The following is a 19,196-nucleotide window of genomic DNA, read 5'->3' on the forward strand; positions in this document are numbered from 1 at the left end:
TATTGCATTTCCTGGGGAGAGCAATATGATGTCATGAACATGTGTCTCTTCTACACTTAAGACCTCATATCCTGGTTTGACAGCTGAGCTGGGGATGAAGAGTTTTTCTTATCTTAACATACCAAAGAAAAAAAGTTTTTTTCTTCACTTTTGCACTCCCAATAGATGTTTTCTTTTCTTCCTTGCATTCTTAACACACATTTCTAAACAGAACTATGCTACAGATGTCAGCTTACCATACACAATCGATTCTTTCCCAGTTTTATTTATAAAATGAAGCTGTTAAAAATATAACATTCAGCGTGGCTAGTGAGACATCAAAAATACATATTCATATTTAATAAATCCCCCTTTATGACAAAAATATGTGTGTATTACAACAGTCTTTACAAAAGAAATAATTTAAAGATGAAGTGAAAACATCAAAAGAGGATTAAGAAAACTGCTTCGGGCACAAGCTTAGGGCAGACGCTTGAATCACACAAACATTTATATAACATTTATATCAAAATAGATAAATCTTCAAAGAATTGTCTATTGTGTTAAAATAATGCTTCAGTCTGCAGGTAACAGTGAGAATCGCATATACAGTCAATGGTGGTAAAACAATATTTGTCTTGAAAAAAATAAAAAATAAAAAGGGAATGAAACAGCTGGTGTTTGGGTGGACTGTGAGCCTAAGGTCCTCTATCATCGTATCTGTCACAGATTTATTGTGAAAGGCGGTACAATGCAGATAATGCTGCCAGTTTACATTAGCGTTTGCTACATATGCAACTCACTAACAAAATTCAATCTTATTGTAATATATAGTTCATAAATAAAAATGAAAAAAAAAAAACATTCAATAGCAAATATGATAAATGTCAAACTGAAATTTTTAATACAAACTGCAACATATGCAATATCTTAAACATTTTACATAAACTGTGAATCACATAGGATTATATTATATAACGTCATATTGAATATTAACATTAGATACAGCCTGTTGATGTGGTTCTGTGTGGTGTCATAGTATTCAGGGACCCAATGACATACCATCTTGTATATTACACTGTATTTCAGTATTAGTGTACAAATGACTATATAGTAATGAAGCCAAGTAGAGCGTCCTTGTTTTCAGGGTGGTGCTTTGTTGAGTTCAGTGTGCAAAAATGTGCAAAATGGAATTGTTGATGGCAATGGGATGATCATACAGCATAAGACCTCATCATTAGCATTTTTCCACTGAAAATGTCCACCGACATAAATGTGGGCATTTACATTTTCTTTCAGCAATCTTTAATATGTTGAGCATTTTATTCAACTTCATCTGCATGTGTAATCTGAGCACCATTTCGTTGCTGATAGACATACAAGAAGGGCACAACAGACTGAGTGACCAGCTACAGAAAATAGTCCTTTACGCGTATATAGTTCATGCAGAGACAAAGGTGTGACTCTGAATCTGCAGAGAATGTGGCAACTCCTGATAGATTAAGTATTGGGAAGTCACACACTAAAACATACAGAAATGTAACATAGAGTGTGTTTTAGTAGCGTCTTTTCTGAGATTCAACAGTATCTCCTGCGCAGAGCTTTGCAGTTCCTTTGGGCATGAGGGACACACAGTGTTAACAGCAGAGGTGTTCATTCCCCAGTACAGACGATTGGTGGTGTCTTCGTCTTTCTACTGTGCATGTGTGTGTGTGTGTGTGCATGTGTGTGTGTGTGCATGTGTGTGTGGGTGTGGGTGTGCATTTTTACTTCACCCCTATATACCATTATATAACATGCAGGTAGGTCACCTTGGTGTCCACACCTATTACATTTTTGGCGGTACATCTATAAAATCCAGTATCCCTACTTGTCGGCTTCTGTATCACCAAGGAACCCTGAGGGCTAAGGTAGTGGTTGCCATAGATACGAGCCTGACCCATCACTCTCAGCTGCGTCAGGTCTGGTGTTTCCCAGGTAACCGTTGCCTGGGGTGTTGCAATGGTCAGGCAAGGTAGCTCCACAGCAACCCCAGGGCGTGTGTAGGTCACAGGGGAGGGGCCTTTTGTGATGCGCGGAGGGTAAGCAATGACAATGACAGGAACTGTGACGACTGAAACTGAGGATGAGTCATAACTGCTAGATCTGCAGGTGTAGGTACCTCGATCAAACACAGAGGCCTGTTGTACTATAAGTGTTCCATCCTTTTGTACTCTGTGTCGTTCCAGATCACTACTCTCACCCAGGGACAGCACTTTGCCGCTGGGAATGGTCCATGAGAGAGAGCCCTGGATGTTTCCCACAATTTGAGGAACAGTGCAAGGCAGACGAAGGGTCTCTCCATTAATGATGCTTACCAAGGGGGCTGTTCTGCTGCTTACTGCTGGTTTAGAGACAGGGCCAGTTGAGGGAGGTGGAGGGCCAAGGGGGTGAGGAGCAGCAGGTGAACTGAGGGACTTCTGCAGAGGCCTTGGAGTAAGTGGGATTCTTGGATGAAGCACTACCTGTGAGTTTAAGGACTCACGGGTAGTGCTAGGACTTAATGAGGGTCCTGATCGAGGTGACTCAATTAAACCAGCACTTTTCTGCACAGTTCTCTGGAGAGCTTTGGCATCTTCCTGTGGGTCAGAGACCTCCAGTTCCACCTGTATCCTAGTTTCTCCTCTCTCGCCTCTCACTACACAAACCAAGGTCCCGCCATCACTCAACCGTACACCTCGCAGCTCCAAGGACCCATTTCGGTGCACAGTGAGTCGACTCCCATAGTACGGAGCTGGCAACACACCATTACCAGGTAACAGCCAGGCCAGACGAGGAGGAGGGGATCCTTGGGAAGGGCATTGGAAAATAATAGTTTGGCCTTTGACTGCTCTCTGCTTCACCATTGTTACCACGTCCACAACTGTATTAGCAGAGTTTTTAGCACCTGTGTAACTAGCAGCTGTACCACTACTCTTACTAAAATTGAAACGTTCTAAGCCAGTTCCAGGTCCGCTCTTATTATTATTCACTGTATTCTTTTCTACACTTTCTCCTCCAACTCTGCTGTGACTGATAAACACACTATCACTACTACTCACAGTACCAAGTCCATTTCTGTTTATTCCAGTGTTATCTGCTTTAATCCCTATATTCCTCTCCCTGCTCACCCCAACATTGATTACGCTGTTACTAAGTTGTGTTGTAATCCTGCTGACAGGCCTGTTGAATCCCTTTTGACTGTCATGCCTAAGAGCAGGATTATCTATGTTAATGCTAGTGTTTGGTGCAGTGTGTCTTATCCCGTCATTATTGTTACTGTTGCTGCTGTTATTGCTATCCAGCTTGCTTGTCTCTCTGTTGGTAAATCCATTCTGGATTATCCCCACTTTATGAATGTTGTTCCTACTATTACTAAGCCCATTTCTAGTACCCCAGCTTCTTTCTACCACCTGGCCACTCGGTCCATGGTTAGGAGCCTCCACCTCCAGGCCCACCACCTTGCTCCTCGCACCGCCTGAGTTGCTCGCTCTGCATGTGTAGTTTCCTGTGTCAACCTTCTGGGCTAGACGCACTTCCAGAGTTCCATCTGAAAGCACCGCAACCCGCTCAGAATAATAACCAAAACCCAACTTTTGTGGGATCACATGGTGCGATGGTGAAAACCACATCACTGTTGGGGCAGGATCTCCTGTGGCCTGGCAGCGAATTGTGGCAGTTGCTCCCTGATGTACTTTGACGACGTGGTAGCTTCTGTCGTCTGGAAAGGTTGGTGGAGTTGTCATCATCACCTTCACTTTGACCTTGAAGGAATGAGGAAATTAATTCGTGAATTAGCATTTTTATTTCAACATGAAATGAAACATTCATACTAACATAGCCAATAAATACAAAAAGCAATAAAGTATAACTAATAAATTAATATAACAGTTTTTATTTAAGCTAGACACACTTTTCTATTCAATTAAATGGGGAAATGTGTTCAAATCTTTCACTAGTGATGTAAATGAAAACTTACGGAAACTGAATAAATAACACTTACTCAGTACTCAGTAATCTCAAGGCAGAAATGTTTATTTTACCTTCATGGTATCTTGGCCGCCTTGATTCTCAGCATAACACGTGTACTCCCCTTCCTCTCCCATACCCACTGCTGGAACCAGTAACGTCCCATTGTCAAACACGGTTAGTCTCCTTGATCGCCCCCCTCTGTCCTCCCCCTGCAACACACTGTTCACCATGGTTCCATCTGGTAGACTCCAGCGAACAGCTGGATCAGGCAGTCCTGATGCAAGGCAGTCCACCTGCAGGGAACAGATCAGTGTTGTAATAATGCTATCGTGATTTTAAAAGTTTTGTGTCTTTTATTGCGATGAAAGTAGAAAAACTGTTGGAAAATAAGTTCTTACATCCTAATGAGCATTGCATACTTTGTATTTAGTCTTATTCAAGATAAAATTAAACCACTAAAAAAAATGCACAGTATAAAACACCAGTAAACAATCAGAAGTTAAGAAGTCATAAAATGCCATTTTAACCTCATAAATGTTTAAATAAAATTAAAAATGGAGGTCAACAAATTCCCAAAATAATATGATGTCCTCCTTCGTGCGTTTCACCCAACGTGACTTTATTTTTCATTGAGCCGTTAAATATTCATGTGTGAAGTACTATGCCCCGAAGGCCCCTGTTGATGATTCATACCAGCCTGTGACCTGGCAGGTCTTTCTTTTCTTTTTGAGTCAAAATATATATGAAGCACTTTTTGATCAAAAACAACCCAAGATACAACTTGAAGCTGTGGAAATGTCTGGCACTACGCCCAGTGATAGAAGAAACTATCACATACCACTGCCAAAAAAATAAAGCACCAAAAAAACTTTACACTGGAGGTGTGGAAGAAGGACTGTGTGATATTGAAAATAACCTTATTCTGTGAGGTCTTGTGTCAATTTCCAACAACAGGTCAGTCACATATTGATGAAAAGCAATTTATGCATATAAATAAGGTAAAACCACCATTTGTAATTGAACAGAATCCTATTACATTTACCTAATAAATGCTGGTTTTGTTCCTTTAAAAATGTCACTATAGGGAGCAAAGTAGAGATGCAAGTACAGCACTTTATGTTTTATTGAGCTCACCTTCAGCGGTCTGCCGAATGACACCATCTGATGGAGTGGTTGTTTTGGCTCAATCTTGGCAGGCTTAGTGACCACAGACACACGCAGGAAGCGATAATCATCTGAAACCTTGTTGCGCGCGATACAGAGGTAGTCTCCAGCATCTTTCTCTGTTACTGCCTGGACTGACAGGGTGCCATTAGGATGCACCTTCAGACGTCGGTCAAAGCTTTAATCCAAATGTAGACATAAACAACAATCAAAAAGACAAGCCACAGAGAATGAGGCACAATACCAAAGCAATTACCACAACATATGATGAGCAATGAACTTTAAGTGATATTTCTCCTTACAGAAACCCACATCCCCTGTACCTGAAGTGCATGTCCACTAGTTTCCTACTGGGGGTCCTCCAAATGATGATGGGGGATGGATTGCCTGTTACAGAGCAATGGAGCTTCAAAATTCCCCCATAGTGGACAGTAGTGATGGAAGGAGATGAGGACACAATCTGGGCTTTACTGAAGGGGGAGCTGGGTAAGGGTAGCAAAACAGATGAAATTCTACTTTTGTTAAAGGAGGATGAAGGTGAAACTTTGGTATTATTTGTAGGAGAGGAAAGTTTTGTTTCGTTGATGGTGGTAAAGTGTGTAGGGGAGGTAGTGACTGTTTTATTGATTTTTGGCTGTGAGTTAGAGGAATTGGACTGTTGAGGGTAGCTAGAGGAGATTGGGGTGAATGACAAGGTCCTGGATCTATCAGAGAGTGATGGAGGAGGGAGTTTAGGAGAACTCAATGGATTTGAGGGATGGCTAGGAATGGACAAAGTTCTGTCTTTACTGTGTGAATATTTTGCCTCTTCTTTTCCTGCACCCTCCTCTCTTCTTCCTCCTGCTCCCTCTTCAATGTCTACCGTCACCGTCCTCTTATCGCCTCCGACAGCATTACTTGCTGTGCACTCATAACTCCCTGAGTTCTTGGGCTCAACTCTTCGAATATGGAGCGTGCCATTGGGCAAAACAAATAGGTTGCTGTGGAGAAACTGGGATGGACGAACCACAGTCCCATCTGGGATTCGCCACCGCAAAATTGGTGGTGGGGCACCTCGGGCAGAGCAGTGAGCATAAACAGACCTCCCTGGAGACAAGAGCAGGTGTTCCTCTCTAGGCTGCTGTATCACTGGGGGCAATGAGGACACATGCACACGCACAGAAGCACTGGCAGCACCTGCTGAATTGGACGCCACACAGCGATACACTCCTCTGTCACTGGGCAAAGTCACAGACATATGGAGGGTTCCATTTGTGTCCATGGAGATGCGATTGGTGGAGGGAGCCGCAGGCGTCAGGACAGTACGATCCGGCAGAACCCAAGACAGCTGAGGGATGGGAACACCATCTGCCTGGCACTCCAAGAGCAGCTCTCCACCCTGATGAATTGTGGCTTCTCTGTAACTCACCAGCTGCATTCGAGGAGGGCGGGTCCATACTTCCAGGGTAGTTAGTAACCTGTCATGGAAGCACACACAATAGATAGAGTACCAGTCAAATTTTGTGGTCACCTCAATTTTCCAGTAGTTATAAAATCTGTATAGTTTACCACCATATCTCAATGTCAGAAATTGAAGAATAACAGAAGAACAGTTGAAGATTTTCAAAAAAGTGTGGAATCTTTTGGTTTATGTAAAAAAGTAAATTTTTGACTCATTCAGCAGCCAAACTAACGTGGTTTATTTGCTGTCACTCTTCACCTGGAGATCTGGAGACTATACTACCATTCTATTTTTTTAAGCCAGCTGCTTGCTTGTTTGGTTTTTTTTTCTTACACAGCCTGGAAGTAGTTTTGGGGTCATTATCCTAAATCCCTCTGTAATTACTGTTTTCTCACCATAATAATAGCATGTTACAGTACTACCTTTTCTGTATTGTCTAAATATTGCTTTAGAGGGTGTAACAACACAGTTTACTGCATACAGTTTACAGAGTTTGTTGTAAGTACAAAAGTTGGAACATCTGTAGGAAATGTTTGCATCAACTTTCAAGGCTTAATTTACTGCAGAATAGATGTAAGTAACCCAATACATGTTCTCTGAAATTTACATTCATTTTCTGTTTTCACTTTGTTTGTTAGTTTGTTTTTCCACCTCTGGCAGTTTACCACTTTACTTTGGACTATTTAAGGTTAACCGCTAGACTTTAACTCTTTAAATGTCCATAAAAACTTAAAAAACTGGGGGTGACCCCAATCTTTTGACTGGTAGTGGATATATATATATATAGCATTCAACAGTCATACATTAATTTCTTTACAGACAGAAGGATTATAACTAAGTTACCCTTGCATATCGGGTCACACATTTGAAAACAAATCTTATTGACAGATTCTATACAGAAAGATTTGCATATGTCTTGAGGCTGCTTAAAAATGTTAAAAAGTAGGTTTGTAACTGTATCTGATGTGCTGAATTGAGTTTTCTAAAGCCAATTGTAACTGATACTGAAAACACTGAGCCCTGTGTTCATTAGATGGTATACATTGTATTAATATTCATAATTTGTGTCAGTAACCTCACCTGTCACGACCTAGATAGCTGTGTGCACTGCAGATATATGTGCCCCTGTCCTGCAGCTGAACATTCTGGATAACAAGAGTGCCATTTGGCAAGACCTCAAAACGCTGAGCCCTGGAGTGGATTGACATCACTGCTCCTGGGAGAGGCAGAGCGAGAGTGACAAAGATCAACACAATGAGACAGACAGTGAGAGCGCAGACAGAGTGGGGAAAACTGAGGCAAAGAGAGACAAACTGGAAAAGAAAGTTTAAAAAAAAAAACAGGAGGAAAGGAGGGAAAGGGACACAGCAAGCATGGCACAATGTGAAGTAAAGTCAGTGATGCAGTGCACAAAATGTTCCATTACTTTCTCACAATATATCTTTCCCACATGGCAAGCTAGAGAAAAACCTATTGTGTGCATGCCAGTTTGTAATGCTTCATGTTAATGGCTTATATCATCAGTATAAAACGTGTTTAGATTCACTCTGTTATAGTATATAGTTAAACTGAAACAGATTTCCTTTCAAATCAGAATACAAAACATTGATTTATTCACTTTTTACAGCTACTGCCTGTCGTGTTAACTGCATAAATAGGTATATTCACATCAATACTTGATTTCTGCATGAAAAATAAGCATTTCCATTTTTACCATCACAATTACAATTATAGACTTTGAGCATGTTCCAGGAAACAGTCCTACTTGACAGTCCTCAAATCTGATGTTTAACTTAAATATATAAATTGAAGATAAAACTGTTCCCTGATTTGAACAATCTAACATGTAAGAGTGTTTTGTTTTGAATACTGGGATGTGCTTCAATAACTTTGAGCTTATTTGCACTGTGTGTACCTGTGGCGACCTTGGTCCATGTGATGAGGGGCTTCGGCTCTCCTTGAGCTTCACAAGCCAGCCTGGCAGTGCTACCTGCTGGGAATGACACTGTCCTGATGTGTGGGTCTGCAATCCTTGGTCTGGATCTCACAACTGGAGCCTATGGAAAAAAAAATCAGAAACAGACTATACCAGCAAATAAACTACTGAGTAATATAAATAATGACTCCTTCAAAAACGTCAGGGCTCAAGTAAGGCATCCATTAGAGTATGTAAATTGTTTGTCTGGAATAGTCTTTTTTTCAACAAAATAGTCTGTGATTGAATCACTTGCAATAAACCGACTAATCGAAACTAATCAACTTGAAAAGTGACTGACAGACATGTATATGTGAATTCTTTAGTAAAAAATAATTGTAGAAAGTTTGTAATTAATTATTACTTTAACATGATGATCACTTTAAGCATTATGAAGTAATAGCATTACTGTGATCTCAGATTTAGAAACATTGGCTGGTGGTGGACCCAGTGTGTTAGTCTGCGGAGATATGCCAGCAGAGCTCTAGAAATTAATTAACAATTGATTTTTAAAGCTGTTGGGATTCTGCTCTAAAACCACAAAATGTTGTTTATTATGTAACGTATGTTTTTCACCTCTTCTTTAGATCTGTCAGACAAGGAGGCACAGGTCTGAAAAATCGATGAAATTGAAGAATTGCCATAATCATCCATCTGGTTTAATAGCAGGTCATGTGGATATAGAATAGACTATTTTCAGATCTTTTGTGAATTTTTTGCTAGGCTTTGGCCCAAGAGCTTGAACAGTTGTATGTAGGAGAGTGTTTGTGTGTGAGTGTTTGTGTAGCTATATATTGTGAGGACAAAGGACATTATCGGAAAGTGAGGACATTTTGCCCAGTCCTCCCTTTTTCTGACACTTTCAAATGGCTGTTTGAGGGTTAAGAGTCAGAATTAGATTTAGGTTAGGGTTAGTAAAAAGTTTGAGTTAGACATTTAGCTGTGATGGTTTAAGGTTAGGATAAGGAGCTAGGGAATGTATAATGTCAATGAGTGTCCTCTATCAGATAAACAAATGTGTGTGTGCGTGTGTGTGTGTGTGTGTGTGTGTGTGTGTGTGCGTGTGCGTGTGTGTGTGTGTGTGTGTGCGTGTGTGTGTGTGTGCGTGCGTGCGTGCGTGCATATGTGTGTGTTTGTTCTGGGCCAGCACTTACTTACAAAATAAATGTTAAATTCCATGTTCCATGTAGCTTACAAGAAAACAACTGTAAAGTATATATATATTTAACTGCAAACCAATTAACCAATTAACAACTGACAGCAATGAATGAAAAAATTGGGAAACACTACAAAAAGGAGCACTTTGTCCATTTCTAAGCTCTTACTCGTGCTTTAGGGCCCATTTTGTGTAAAATAATATAGAAAATATCAATATATGTTATTTTACTTGAATTGAACTCACCCTAGGGACAGCAGGTAGCAAAGGAGAGTGTGGCCTGCTGCTGTGTGAATCAGGAATTAAATTAGCTCCAGGGTTCTTCCAGTCAGGAGGTGGTCGGCTCTGGTTTGTATCCCCAGACGCTGGCTTTTCTTGGTGGTTAACTTGACTAATGATTGGCCTCTCTTTGGACGATGCCGTGGTACTTGTTGATGTCATTGTGGTGGCAGGAGTTGGTGTGATAGTAGTAACTGTCCTTGTAGTGGCTGGAAAGGTTTTGGCTGAGGTGGTCATTCTAGTACTACTAGCAGGAGTAGTAGTTGTAACAGTAGTTGTAGTAGTGGGATTAGACTCTGTGGGAATAGCTTTGAATGAGCTTTTAGTACTAGTATTGGTAATAGTGCTAAAAACAGTAGTAGAAAGCTTTGTTGAAGGCACAGTAGTGGTAGTGGGAGCAGTAGGAGTAGCAAAGGTAGGAGCTGTTGTAGTACTTCTATGAGTGCTGGTTGTTGGAATACTATTAGCAAAAGTGATTGGATTTATAGTAATAGGAGTAATTGTAGTTGTTGGGTGAAGTGTGTCCTCACTAGTGGTAATAGTAGATGTACTTATAGTAGTTCCAGCAGTGGCAGTAAAATGAGTACTCTTAAGAATGGGTGAAGGCGTCGTTATGGTTTTTACAGAAGTAGTTGTAGCAGCATTTGGGAATGTGGAGGAAACAATAGAGGAGTGAGAGGAAAAGAGAGTGGTGGAGGGAGATCCATATGGTACACCCGACAAATTCCTCTCCAGCTCTTCACTGTGTTTGCTTGGGGGTGTATCAACATGTTTGCCTAAAGCAATGTGTGGTTTTGTGTGTGTCTGTATGCTTTCTGCATGTGTCCTGGCGTGTGTGTCTGTCACATGTGCCTGAGACCAAGTGGGTGCTGGTGTCAGGATGTTGAAGAGAGTTGATACTGCAGAATCTGGGATGTCTGTTGTGTGAGTCATAGTGTCTATATGTGTCTTTGTGTGCAAGAGGGATAATGAGGTGAAGGAGGAGGATGAGGGAGTCAGTGAGGGGGAGGCAGATTCTGAAGAGGGGACACCAAGACTGTTAGAAAGAGGGGAAGACAGCGGATTCCATGTGACACCATTGCCAGCAGTTTTTATCTGCTCATTCCTTGTTAACAAAATAGCTGGATATGTGGTTGTTGATGTCAGCAACAACATATTCATTTGATCTGTGGTATGGCCAGGTGTCACGGTTTGTGGTTCGTGTTTAGGGTCAGGGAGAGGTCGGGGTGGTATCAAAGGTCGCACTCTGGGCCTGTGGGTGATTCGTCGTCGCTGTCCAATCCTCCTACGAGAGTTCCAAGGGCTTTGAGGTCGAAGGTTTGGAACCAAATTAGGTAACAGTCCCTGCTGGGACACATGAGATCTGGTTCTAGATGAGTTGGAGTTTGGTTCTTGCTCATCTCCTTCAACCAGCTCAGGGACAATTTCATTTGTTCCAGTGACTGGCTTAGCTGTGAATGGTTCTTTCTGTGTCTCTGGGTTTGTCACTGTATCTAACTGTGAACCTGGATTCTGAGTCTGTATATGTATCTTGTCCTCCATATGTGTCTGCACTTCGGTTAACTTCTCCATCGCCGTCTCGAGCTCTGTGCCTGTTTTTGATTCTGTGTGTGTCTGTGTTTCTGTGAGAACAGGATGGATGGGCTGTAGGCCTTCCTCTTGTAGAACAGTGTCATCAACAGATGATCCTTCAGTTTCTGCTTCCACCGCTGCTCCCTCAGCTCTACCTCTATCTAAGTCATCAGCTCCTTTATGTCCTGCTGTGCCTCTGTCTTTGGTACGTACCACTGGTTCAGCTGTTGGCTTTCCTGCTGTAATGGGTTGGTTGTTGCTATTAGTATGAGCAGTCTTTAGACGAATCTTAGCCAACAGGTCTGCCCATTTCTGAGGGTCTATCCTTTGCTTATTTGTGGTTGCTCTATGTCTGTTGTTAAAGTGGTTTCTTCTCTGGTCAGTGGAGAATAGAGGACCACCTCCTCTTCTCAGCTGGCCTTCTCTCACAGGCCCTCGTCTTCTGGGTTTCCCGACTGGAAATCGTCTGTCTGGGGTAGGTTGAAGAGGCCTTAGATGCTTTCTTTTGCCTGAAAGAATTGTCTGTTCTTCTTCCTCTTCATCTCCTGATCCTTCCTCCAAAGGTAAAGGGGCTCGTATCTTGGTGGACCGACCAGCAGCTGACTGTGGCCTTCTAGGAAATGGCTTAAGTGGAGGGAGGTGCTGTGGTTTTAATTCGAGCTGCATGGACAGAGAGTCACTACCATACTTGTTCAAAGCAATGCAGCGGTAATGACCAGCTTCCCTAAGCGAAGGGTTGGGCAGAAAGAGGCTCCCATTTGAATGTATAGTGAGTCCGTCTGATATAACTAATCCCTGCCATATTATATTTCCATCTGGCAACACCCAACTCATATGGGGTGCTGGTGAACCAGATGCCTTGCAGGACAGACTCACAGGCTCCCCATCTGTTGCGATGATAGGAGGTCCCAACTGCTCTCCTGAAGGCGGAACAGAGGACTCCTCCACTGCCAGTCGTATGGGGAGAATATCTACATCCCTGCCAGCTTGGGCTACACAGTAGTAAAGCCCAGCATCTGAGAGTTGTACTTTTTGTAGAAGTAAACCAGAGGCAGAGGCCTGAAGCCGATTATTGGGGCTGCTAGAGGGTGAGATGAGCTTGGATCCATCTGGGAGTATCCACTGTACTTTGGGGTTACCAGAACTTAGAATAGAGCAGCTAAGCTCTACTTTACTACCTGTTACTGCTGCCAGCACTGTGGTGGTATGATTAGTTAAAATTAGAACCCAGGGGTGAGAAGCAGGGGAGGACACTGAGTGATAAGAAGGAGGGTCAGGATGAGCAGAAACTCTCGTTGAGTATATAAGGTGAAGTTTGTGTTCATTGGACTGTGCTCTGTTTAGCTGGATGCTAATCATTGGCTGTAGTAACCACTGTGGTCTGGCTTTAACAGAAGCTTTGACTCCAGTGTGATAATATTCGTTTGTCTCTGCTGTCTGCATGTAGCGGTAGGCCAACGCAGGGGCTTTACTCAGCATGATCTCCCTCTCGAGGCGAACCGCAGTCTCACTGTAGTACGCCAGGATTCTCCAGAGTTTCTCGTAGCTGTGTCTCTCCACGAGGCACTCCAGAGAGAGTGACAGAGCAAGTGGAATTGAAGACGAGGAGGAAAGATCTGTAGGAGGAACAATATCCTGAGATTCAGAAGAGTGAGTGATGTTGCAACTCAGATCAACACTGTTTCCTTGTTGGTCAGATAGACCAAGAAAGGCAGTGCCTAAAGGCTCTCTTAAAGTTTCACTTGATTGGATTTCATTGAGTTCTGCCTCCAAAGGTGGCTCTCTTCCTGGGTGTGAAATGACAGGTGAGGTGCACAATAAGTCGGTTTGATCAAACAAGCCCTGGTTTTGAAGGGAGCTGGGTGAGGCACAGGTTGGACACTGAGGGCCACCGGGACATTTCATTAAGCCTAATTGAAAGAAAGAGAGAAAGAAAATGATGATATTAAAGGCAAAATGATCATTTCTGGCATATTAAATGTGTGTAACAGCAGAGCAACTACACAAACATATTAGTGCACATTTGAGCTATCTCTACATATTAGTGGTGTCATATATTAGACATGCCAGCTCTCTTTAAGTATTCATTACTCTTTATATCTCTTACTAATTAGGTATGGTTACTTCATCTACTCGTAAATCAGAAATATGCATCACTTCATTTTTACACAGCAATCATTAGTCTATATTTCAGCAGTGTGCACACATCAGTGCTGTCATTGTGGATTAGTCATGCCAGCTTTAGTCTGGCATATCAATGATACACATTTCATGGCCCTTATGTCACATCTTAGTAGTAACCACAAGACAGACTGGAAGAGATTCAGAAAATTGTATGAAAAAGAAGAAAATGTGTGATAAAAAGCAGGTGAAGAGATGTTGAAATTATCAATATAACAGAACCAGATGCTACTAAAAGGAAAGTCATTCCATTTTACTGGATCTGACACATTATATTGCAGTTATTAGACTTAAATGTATAACAAATGAGTCTTCAGTTTCTAAATTGGATCCCTGTGTTCCTTTTTACCATGGCTTCTTATCTCTCCCCTATCATTTAGTCACTGTAACAACCTAGATGATGCATTAACAGCTGGCTTTTTGCATTCCTGATTAAATTAAACTGACTCAAAGGCACAAAAAAAAATGCTTGCATGTGTAAGGGAGTAAAAAAGAAAACAACATTTTAAACATGGCAGTCACCTGGATGAGCCAGGCTCCACCTGAGAAACCAGTTCATCCTGCAGTCACAACTCCATGGATTAGCCTGCAGCACAAGAGTCTCCAGCAGAGGTGCTTTCACTAAGATGTCTTTGGGCAGAGTGGTAAGACTGTTGTTGGACAGATCTAGGTGTCTATACAAGGGAAAGAGAGAGCAAAAAATTACTGAGATGAAGAAGGGGAGGGAGAACACAGAGGTTAAGAAACTGTGGCAAGGATGAGCGAGTGGGCTGAGAGAGGCGAATGGTTAAAGGTTGGCAAATTATTGATCACCGTCATTATTTCTACCCAAGATATACAGTATTTACACTGGCGAGTATGGTGTAGTTTCAAATACCAATAACCACAGGTAGAAATGTTACATTTCTATCTTTCTCTTTGTTTCTCTGAGTTATTAAAGTATTACATTCTCTCCAGATTCTTTCCAGATCTGAGAATCATTTTCACAATTTAACTATATTGTGCTGTTATTTGCTAAAAACAATCTGCTCAATTTAAAAGATTTGTATGATTTTCTCACACGTTTTTCAATTTCACTGGATTTGAGTCCAAGGTAGCACTAACAGGTCTTACATTATTTGGTGTCCTTACTGTCAGAATTGTCAACAGGATGAAATCTGCTTATTTTGCAAAGCTATACTATTTGCCCAATGATGTAGTGATGATTACTTTGGAGCAATGATGTAATGATGATTACATTATATGCTTTAAGTGTTACCTGAGTGTAGAAAAGCAATATGTATTCAGGAGGGACAGTGTGCACAGAGTGTGAGGGTGCAGCTGATGCAGCCTGTTCCCCTGCAGACGTAGCAGCCTGAGGCCAGGCAGCTGCAGGAAGGCTCGGGGGTGGATATACTGGAGGAGGTTGTGATCCAAGTAGAGACGCAGAAGTGAGGTCAGGCCAGAGAAGGTCATAGATGAAGAGATCTCGCTCATCTTGTTATAACTCAGCTTTAGTATCTGTGGGGTCGGTGGAAATGAAGTGAACAAAAAAATGAAAAAATTAGCAAGGACATCAAATAGTAAACATAAAGGCAGATGAAGACACCAAGTCTACACTGTGATCGTAAGTCTTTCAGTGGACATCACATGCTTGGAAATTGAATTTGTGACAAATGATGTGAGGAGAATTGGAATGAGCTTGAAGAACTGGGTGAAAAAATGTAAAAACATTTAAGAAAATAGCCCACAGCATAAAAACAAACAATGAATTCATGATGTGAGTTTATCAGGTCAAAGCAGGGAAAACTAAAAAGGATATACAAGCACTGGGGGTCTTCAGCTGTTCAAATATGAATTTAAGACCTTTAGTCTAAGTAGAAGTCTTCAGGGGATCTATTGTTATTCTATCCATATGTAGAGAACCCACCTAAAATTTAAAAAGGCACGTCATGAAAACCAGGTTGTAGAATTGTGTTTCAGTGCGATAAATCCAGGGAGGCTACTTAGCTGGAAGAGGTCCAGCTGCTGACAGATCTCACATGTGACGATGTCAGCACATGGAAATATGGATCCTATTATCACACAATGGCAAATATATCAGCATCTGCCTAGGAGATGAAAGGAACAATTGCTTGCTGAGTAATATCACTTCACCACGGACTGCCAACTCTGCCCTTAGGTTGCTACTAAAATGTCCAGTGTTTCCTGTCACTACGCAGTGAGAAGAACGATGGCACATAAATAATTTATTAGTTGTACAGAAATTAGAAAGATTCGCTGAAAAATGTGAAGAGAATCGTGTAAATATTTATATTCATTTGCATATTAGTTTAACAGATCAAGTATAAAGTTGATCCTTTATTTGTTATTAACAGCGTGACTGTGCGATTTAGGCATATTTAACAATGTAGCATCCTCTCTAAATTGTAATAAACCCACTGACAAATGCTGTATATCTTGATAATCCCTGCATTACTCATGTTGTTAAGAACTGAAATCTGTCCTGTCAAGCAGTTTAAGTATATTCATTTCTCATGGTTAGGGAGTTATGCCAACTGTAAAGTACTACACATGCACAGGTTTTGAGAGATGAGCTCTCTGCTGGAATGCACAGGAGTCCCTGTGTGGTCCTCCCTGCCTGTGGCTACAAAGGAACCAAAATAAATGTGGAGCCTTGCTCCAGATTTCATTCCACCATCTGTGTCCTGCAAAAAACATGATGTATAAAGAGTCGAGGGTTAAATATGGATAATTGTTAACTTTATTATTTTCCCCCATTAACAGCCATACATTTTACAGTCAATCATTGAGAGTTTGGCAAAGGACACTAAAGGAGACTTTTAATGTTGGAAACCATTAATAGCCTGAGACACAGGTTTACTGTAGCTCTATCAAGAAGAACTGAAAATTAAGATCAAGCAGGGGCTTCTGTAAGGTAACTTTCTATTCACACCATCACAGTGACTCGGACTAGATGTATGATGTATGTCTGTTTCTTCTTGTTTACCTGCAGTGATTTCATATCTCTGAACACTGCATCCGGGAGATGGTGGAGGTCGTTGCTGTGCAGCATCAGAAGCTCCACCTTCTTTAGTCCAGCCAGTGAATTGTTGTGTATCCTGCTGATGCTGTTGAACCTACATAGGCAGAAAAACTCAATTATCAATGTGAGATGCCAAGTCAAGAAATCCTCTTATTTCCATGTTGGATGATTACTTTGATTGTGTTTGTGTTCCTTCCCATACCCTAAGTTAATGCGTCGCGTGTGTGCAGGCAGGCCAGGAGGTATAGCGAGCAGGGAGCGAAAGGTGCAGTGGACTTCACTGGCCTGGTAGCAGTTACAGCTCCTGGGACAAGACTGGGCCCTGGGTGTGAGCACCAATACAGCCAGCAGTGCCGCCAGCGCGCACACACTCTGATGCATCTTCACTCCACAAGCAAAGGAGCTACACACAGGTTAACACTGCCAAGAAAAAAAGAGGAAGCCAAGAATAATGGGGAGTAGCAAAGTACACCACAGTGATATGTCCCAAAATCCAGACAGGAATCTCTGTCTCTCTCTCTCTCTTTCTCTCTCTTACACACACACACACACACACACACACACACACTAAGTCAGTTTTATTTATACAGCCTCCAATCACACATTGGACTCATGTGGCAAACTGTACAACATGACACTCTACCACACAGCTACACACTGCACCTGTCTCAAAACAAACAGGACCTTTGGGCTGTCTAAACACACGCATACCTGTGCCTAGTGGGTTAAGTGAATAACGCATCACAACAGAGATGATTCTAAATATTTTATATATAAAATGTATGACAAAAAGTGCAGGAAGGTCTATAATAGATGTAAGATCAGACCCCAGAGAAACTCTCCTGCTCTCTCTCTCTCTCTCTCTATTATCTGAGCTCACAAAGGGCACAAATACATTTTAAGCATTCATATCAATCAAACCAACTTTAAACAGATGGCTGCGAGAGACCTTTTCAACTTAAAGCTGAATTTAAAGTAAATTACGCATAGCAAGAAGCCTTTGAGATGAATAGATTATTGTAATAGTAATATAGTCACGGCTGATAAGAGCATACCTTGAAATCCTTTGGTCTGGAGGAGTGGGTTATTTCACGGAATTATTCATTTTGGCCATTGAAATGCTGATTTTAAACTGCGCGGTTGGGAAATGTGATATGCAATTAAGCAGATTCACACATTAGCTCCGAAACTGCTGAACCGAGAAGATCCCAAATACTCCAAAAAACGAAACAAAAAGAAAGTTGTCACCTCAGATGTCACTAAGTCGACCAGGTAAAACGCGAAAAGTAACAACACTTCTTTTTTTACAACTTCGAACAATAAAATTAAGAAAAAAAAAGAAACAATGTTTAAGTTACATCCAACAGGTCTCCATTTGCGTCTCCTGAAAAGAAAAGTAGCGCTGGTAGCGGCAGGCAGAATATTTGCAGACGCTTCTGGCGGTGTGTGAATGTGTGCATGAGGGTTTGTGTGGATGACAGTGCATGTGTGTGTCTGAGTTTAGGAGGGGACTGGACTGAAGTGAACTTCGAGTGACGCTCAGACAGACGGCTCTGTCCAAGGAGGGGCTTCCTGCACACACAGAGGTAACAAATTACGGCGCTTCGAGGCAGATCTTGTTTTTTTTTTTTTTTGTTGTTGTTTTTTTTAGGCCACAGAAACGGACGTTTTCTTGATGAGCTGCTGTTCATTTAAACCTTCTGTCTCAGCCTCTCTCCTCAACATGTCTCCATTAGTTATGGAAAGACTGTTGCTTCTATCTAGCTGCGCCAGCAATGTACTTACACAGTAAATGCTGTCCTGCACTTGTCTAATGTTTTCCAACTTTGGTTCACATTGGCTGGAAGTTGCAGCAGGGACTTAACAAAGAGTGAATAATGAAATCATGAATCCGCTCAGAAGCTCCCACCCTTTCAGGAATTTTACAACCAACCTCTAAAAAAATTACAAAACTAATTTCATCCAGCATAATTTCAGACGCTTCTCCTGTAAATGCCTTAGGGCACCTAAATAAGGGACTGCCCTCTGTTTCGGGTGAGCTCTGATTCTCAGGCACTTCCTTCTGAGTGGAGAACAAAAATAGACTGATGCTCCTCAGCTGTTGTCTCTTGTAAGTAACAGCAGCTCCCCCATTCACACCTCTTCAAGGGCCTTTGTGTGGAAACTGAGTGGGGGGTTCAGTAATCCTTTTCACGTAACGCTGCTTGTTCAACAGTCATAATAATAGGTCTGTTAAATGTGACAATCCCAGCTTTATAAATGAGCCAACTGTCCCAATTAAACAGATCTTTTTTTTCCCCCAACTTTCCATGGAGGGGCAACAGTGCTACAGAGCCGCAGCAGATGTGAGAATAAGGTCACCACTGAAGAGCCGAATTCTCACATCAGCTGCTTGAATAATAGATCGCAAAATTAATCTTGAATGACTGTTTAT

At 41.7% G+C, this 19,196-nt stretch overlaps 1 protein-coding gene across 2 annotated transcripts; it reads right to left on the reverse strand.

The window, feature by feature from the left end:
* Positions 1-249: 249 nt before the first annotated feature.
* Positions 250-18,242, reverse strand: LOC113123406 (matrix-remodeling-associated protein 5-like). 2 transcript variants are annotated; one of them, XM_026295438.2, is made up of 12 exons: positions 17,818-18,242; positions 16,965-17,182; positions 16,727-16,856; positions 14,996-15,237; positions 14,260-14,411; positions 9,952-13,466; positions 8,490-8,631; positions 7,655-7,790; positions 5,457-6,590; positions 5,104-5,311; positions 4,041-4,262; positions 250-3,761 (listed from the first exon to the last, which is right to left on the reverse strand). In XM_026295438.2, exons 2-12 carry the CDS (start codon positions 17,141-17,143, stop codon positions 1,767-1,769), a joined length of 8,055 nt encoding a protein of 2,684 aa, XP_026151223.1. In that variant the 5' UTR covers positions 17,144-17,182; positions 17,818-18,242; the 3' UTR covers positions 250-1,766. The 2 variants fall into 2 exon arrangements, with proteins under 2 accessions (XP_026151223.1, XP_033181695.1); XM_033325804.1 differs by lacking the exon at positions 16,965-17,182.
* Between the last annotated feature and the right edge of the window lie 954 nt (positions 18,243-19,196).

Source organism: Mastacembelus armatus, chromosome 21 (genome assembly GCF_900324485.2).
Source record: "Mastacembelus armatus chromosome 21, fMasArm1.2, whole genome shotgun sequence".
NCBI classification, from domain to species: Eukaryota; Metazoa; Chordata; class Actinopteri; order Synbranchiformes; family Mastacembelidae; genus Mastacembelus; species Mastacembelus armatus.

Bases quoted from the DNA above. Each gene is read 5' to 3' on its own strand.
- LOC113123406 (XM_026295438.2), bottom strand. From the start codon at position 17,143: ATGCATCAGAGTGTGTGCGCGCTGGCGGCACTGCTGGCTGTATTGGTG. The intron at 8,632-9,951 runs GTGAGTTCAATT...TTTTTTCCATAG, and splicing joins TGCTACCTGCTGTCCCTAGG to GCTCCAGTTGTGAGATCCAG. The intron at 7,791-8,489 runs GTACACACAGTG...TGCCTCTCCCAG, and splicing joins ATGGACCAAGGTCGCCACAG to GAGCAGTGATGTCAATCCAC.